This window comes from Chelonoidis abingdonii, unplaced genomic scaffold (assembly GCF_003597395.2).
Source record: "Chelonoidis abingdonii isolate Lonesome George unplaced genomic scaffold, CheloAbing_2.0 scaffold2692, whole genome shotgun sequence".
In the NCBI taxonomy this organism is placed as follows: domain Eukaryota; kingdom Metazoa; phylum Chordata; order Testudines; family Testudinidae; genus Chelonoidis; species Chelonoidis abingdonii.
Window position 1 is genome coordinate 908 of NW_027426953.1, and position 5,628 is coordinate 6,535.

The window sequence follows — 5,628 nt, forward strand, 5'->3', positions numbered from 1 at the left end:
CCAACCCCTGTTCTATATTATCTTATAGTTTTTTTTCTATTATTTTGTTTTTCTGCCTACTTTTTAGTATGTAAGAAAAGGCTCTTTCTTTCTACTGTCCAAGTCCCCAGTCCTGCAAGAGCTGTATGCTGTGCAGGGCCCTTCTAACTTCACTAGAATACTGCACAGGTGGACCCTTATACACAATGTAGCGCCTGTTTGAAATCGGTGGTGCCCTGCACAATCACAGGAATCTACCTGCAAAAGCTGTTTTCAAGATCTGTCCCTAAGTAAGAACCTCAAATGTTGTGAGGAAAACCCCCTCATTACCATTTTTCTTTTATACCTCTCAAAAGAGAACAGTTCAGTACCATGCAAACAGATAGCCTAGACGCAAACTAATAGTTACACGATATCCTTTACTGAACAGTAATATTAAATTCACTATAGCAGATACAAATATTTTTGTCCAGCAAAACACCAAAGGTCACACAAAACCAATGAAATAAATAATAAAAAATTGGCTAAATTAAGAAGTGGTCAAGAATTGCCTATATTGTGCACTTAATCATTAAGAAAAATAACCTTCAAATTATTTGGAACCCATCATTGCACATTTAACTTGCCTATGCATAGTCATATGATTGCCACCCTTATTCCATCTTCCCCATTGCTTCCTACACTCATTTCTGTATCTTTTTTCAATCCAGATTGTAAGCTTTTGGGGCAAGGAACCATGCCTTGCTATGTTTGTGCAGCATATAGCATGGCGGGGTCCTGGTCCTGACTGAGGCCTCTAGACTCTATCAAAATATAAACAATATTATTAACTAAAAGTTGTTCTATACGTAGAGTGCAGTTTTCAGGATTTTATGGTGATTTCATGTAAGCTTGCACAGCTTTTGCAATTTCAGCAGATTCCTCAGTTCATAACTGTGAATGTTTTAAAACATTTTAAAAACATCTTTTTTACTTACAGTATTTAGTAAGGCATCATAGACAGCATTCACAAATTTAGCATTGATTCCAGAGTCTTCAACGGTACTGAAAGGGAGACTGACATCTTTCTGCAAATCCAAATCATAAGCGTTTTTTACTCAAGTTATTTCAAAGGTGATTTTAAAAAAAATCCTTTAAAAATAAAAGTTATAGTGTGCTAACGTTTGTATCAATTTTAGAAAAAGTATGTACAGAGAAAAAAATGGTAATTTTTTGTAACAACAAAAAAGAAACCAGGTCAGATATGATATTGTATCTTTTCAAATTCTAATACAAGAATACATTTATGTTAGCGAAGTTTACATGGGTCCAATTCTTCAAAAGTCTAAAATAATTAGACTACATTAGATGTGTCAGCTGATATGTGATAGGTGATTTAGTCTACCATTTCTAGTCATTGGTTCAAATTCCAATTCAGCAACAGCCAAGAGCAACAAAATTACTACCATGCACTATCTGATAGATAGCCTGTGTGACATGAATTAATTGCCTCAATTCAGATCCCACTGTTCACATCAAATAACACAATCACATTTTGCACTGACACAAACAGATTCTGAAAAAATACGAAGGATTTATTGTGCATGGAGACTGAAGCACCCACTCACAGATGTGATCCTTTCAGAACTGGACTGAGGTTCATTAAGAAGGCAATGCAAGGAAGAATGCATTTCCAAAACCCATACTGTATTTGACTGGGGGAATTAAGAGCTTCAGTCTCCAGGGCTGTCAGATAAAACTATTTTACCAGCAATGGAATCTACATCAACAATAGTCTAAAAAGATAGTAAAGCAACTCCATAGTCCTAAAGTATTACAAATTTTAACAGAATAATATGCATAGAGTTTCACTTATTATAATGCAAAGTTAATCTTTCGGAAACGGGTTGTACAGAGACAGCTTTTATGAAGTCTCTGCATTTTCTTTAATTCTCCGGACACCAATTTTAGTTTTTCTTTTGTTTTAAATCCTACAGATGTGCTTGAGACATTGGTTTACTAATACATGAATAATGAACAAATGGTTTGCTAAAAACAAATAATAAATGGAACTAGTAAATGAAGTAATGAAATGCTATAACTACAAAGTGTATGGGTAAGGAAAACAAGATACTACTATGAGCCTAGTCTGTTTAAACAAAGATAAATATAAATTTTATGTGATGGATATTTAGCATCTTGAAGATATAAAGTCTATAAGAGCTAAGCAGCATTCTGAATTGTTTTCTACCTTAAAAGCAGCATTTAGCTCCAGGAAAGAATCAAATGTTGTTAAATAAAAATCATGTACAGCTTTCCAATCTCCTGATGACTTAGCTTTTTCCATATCCTCCCTAGAAAGAAAATTCACAAATAAATATATATCGCACAAGTTTATGTACAAATATTAAACGCTTTATGAAATAGACTTAGTACTTCATACTTCACTATTACTCTAGTGTCTTTCATCTCTAAACAATTTATTTGAAGGGTGAATTTAAGAACTGATGTGTGCAAGTTAACTTTTACTCTAATATTTTACCTGAAAATCTAGAAACACTGACGCTCCAAAAGAATGGAAGCATTTGAAATTGGTTGTGCAAAATATATTTCAATACTACCTGATCATAATATTTATAAATTCAGTGGATTATGATTTCAGCATTTTAAACCAAATTAATAATATAATAATGTATTATCAATGTGTAGAAGTAATTTAAAATAGTAAGTAACCTCCTAAAACTGTTAATTTAACTTACAGGTACTGATCCTTGCTTGTATTACAAGCCTTAAAATTCCTAAATTTTATATAGCATGTGTAAGATCACATTCATTGTTGTAACAATAAAATTCAGAGATTCACACCTAGTTAAAAAGCTGGGAGTTGGATATGTTATGTGAACATTTTAAACACCCATAAAGAACTAATGTCTGATATAATGGAAAACTCCAAATATCCTGAAAATAAAAGTAAACACATTTATGCAAAGCTAATCTACAACTTATTTTCATATTAGTAGGGCTAGTGTTCTCCAGCAATGAAAACAGTAATTTTGGATTTTCAAAGCTATATATTTCAGATATTTTTGACATGCATTATATTAATAAAAAATACACTTATTGACAAACATGAATAATACACAATCCTTTACAACAGGGGTCGGCAACCTTTCAGAAGTGGTGTGCCGAGTCTTCATTTATTCACTCTAATTTAAGGTTTTGCGTGCCAGTAATACATTTTAACGTTTTTAGAAGGTCTCATTCTATGTCTATAATATATAACTAAACTATTGTTGTATGTAAAGTAAATAAGGTTTTCAAAATGTTTAAGAAGCTTCATTTAAAATTAAATGAAATGCAGAGCCCCCGAGCAGTGGCCAGGACCCAGGCAGTGTGAGTGCCACTGAAATCAGCTTGTGTTGCTGCTTCGGCAACGTGCCAAGTTTGCTACCCCTGCTCCAAATGGCAACTTTCGAGTCACATCCCGCCCCTACCAGTAATGGAATAGTCTCTCCTCTTCCCCTGCCCCACACCATTACTGCATAGCCAAGACTTCCTTAGCAGCAGAGCTGGCCAGAAGGTGAGAACGGCAGCTGGGGAAGCTGGGGCTAGAGTGAAGCTGGTCTGGGGCGGAGAAGAAATGAGGGCAGAGCCAGCCTGAGGCAGAGCAGGACTGGGTGAGGCCAGGCCAAGCTGTGTGCTGGGGAAAGGAGCCAGTTCTGGCAGGGGAGACGTGGTGATAGGTACGTGGACACACCTGCATGCCCTGTCACCCTCTGAATGGATTCCAAAATAAGAGCATTCCAAGTAAAAGTCATTTAGGGAACAAAAAAAAAAAAAAAAAGCATTAAAGCGCAATTCAGAAACATGCCCTACATGTAGCGAACAAATAATTTATTTTTCCTCCACAACAAACATTTATATAATCACTCATCGACAAACCTGGTGATTTCAATGAAACACACTGTAATGTGAGAAAACAATAAATACAAAGCTTAAAGGATTTAGGAGCATGTCTTGCTGTAAGTCAGTGGGCCTTAGCTTCTAAGTACGGACATTTTGAAAATTTACTCAAATTAATAAATGCATGGTAGAGAGTTGTGTCACATTTCGTTTTTTGACCACTGAGTTCTAGACAAATTCTTTTACCATTTCCTTGTGATACCTGACTCATCGCACCATTAAAGAAACACCGACAAATCAGAAATATGTTACTTTTAACCTCCTACGAAAGTGAAATCTCAAACACACAAAAAAAGAACCAACTGTTAAAAGAGATAACATATGTCACAAAGAACTGTGAACTTTTCCTTGATAAAGAGGTCAGTAGGTTGTTCTGACAGAGGGAGTAAACATGAAGGAACAACCTAAATGATGGCACAGTGACACATTGTCCTTCTGCCAATTGTAAGAGAACAGCAGTAAAAGCTCACCTGTACAGACTCGATCTAAGTCACAAAAACAAAAGGCCCATTAAGTTAGTGCTTCTCACATAAAGGATTTCCCAATATGGTTCAAGCTTACTTACACTATTTAAAATAGTACTAACATCATAGAAAGGAGGAAAAAAAAATAAAAAGGAACTACAAAAGTGGAGCTGACACCAGGTCCTTTACAAATATGAAAAAATATCTACATTTAAACATTTAAGTGAAAGAGTAGCACAGCTCATTATTAAACTATTGTCAAAGTCCAAAAATACAGGAAGTTACAAATAAGGACTGGTACACAATGTGTTCAGTCAGAGGGAGGATCTTTGATTGAAAATAAATATCTACTAAATATCAGTAGTTCTTTCCCCCTCCCCTCCCAAAAACAGTAATGAGGAAAAAATGCATGTGGGAGCTGAGCTGCATGGTGCTAATCTTTTTAGGGATGCCATAAAACCAAAGCTGAACAAGGAGTCATGACAATTTCCACAGACACGGAAGTATTCATTCCAGCATCCTAGCCAAATTAACGTATATAAATGCATTCTATCTAGCATTCTGTTATCCCATCACTAGGGGTCAGCCAGAAAATAAATATATTACATACATAAACAAACAAACAAACAAACATACATAAATAAAATGGAAAGTCAGTCAATAAAAACCAAAACAGAATATATAGCTAAAACCAATACTACTTACTGGAAGTCTTTCATAGTTTTGGTTCGGATGGGAAGGGAAGGTTCTGGTGGGACTGGAGCTTTCAGGTCCGGTGGTAGTGTATCTATAGAGATGCGCTGCTTTTGCCTAACATCAAGGCAAATTGGTGGTAGATCTCTCACTTATTGAAAAATTTTAAACAAGTGTTAAATGTATTGTAATCATATACATAATTTACAAAGAAAGACTGATTTATTTAGCTTGCAAAACACAAAGGTATATGAAGTATACAAAAGGATTAAAGTTTACATTATAATCCGTAAAGAGAACATAAACATTCTTTTTGTAAACTAGGAACGCGTATATATGTGAAACTGACAGAAAATGCCTTTTCAACCAGTATAAGAATTAGCTTAAATTTTTTCCATATTGCTCCAAATTTCATTTTTTGGACAAATATCAAAATTTAAAATTTCACTGTGAAAAAACACATTCTTGCTATTTTAAATTTCCTCTTCTTACCTTTTTGCAGTGAAAATAACTAAAAGGAGTGAGACAAAATGGTATTTTCCCTTCCAAA

The 5,628-nt window shown here is 34.7% G+C and overlaps 1 protein-coding gene across 1 annotated transcript; it reads right to left on the reverse strand.

Moving 5' to 3' along the window:
* Positions 1-956: 956 nt before the first annotated feature.
* On the reverse strand, positions 957-5,229 carry LOC116816946 (putative E3 ubiquitin-protein ligase HECTD2; the record flags this gene model as incomplete). Its single annotated transcript, XM_032766637.1, has 3 exons — positions 957-1,046; positions 2,210-2,312; positions 5,091-5,229. Coding segments are annotated over 3 exons (332 nt in total), but the record flags the coding sequence as incomplete, so codon positions are not given.
* Positions 5,230-5,628: the final 399 nt, after the last annotated feature.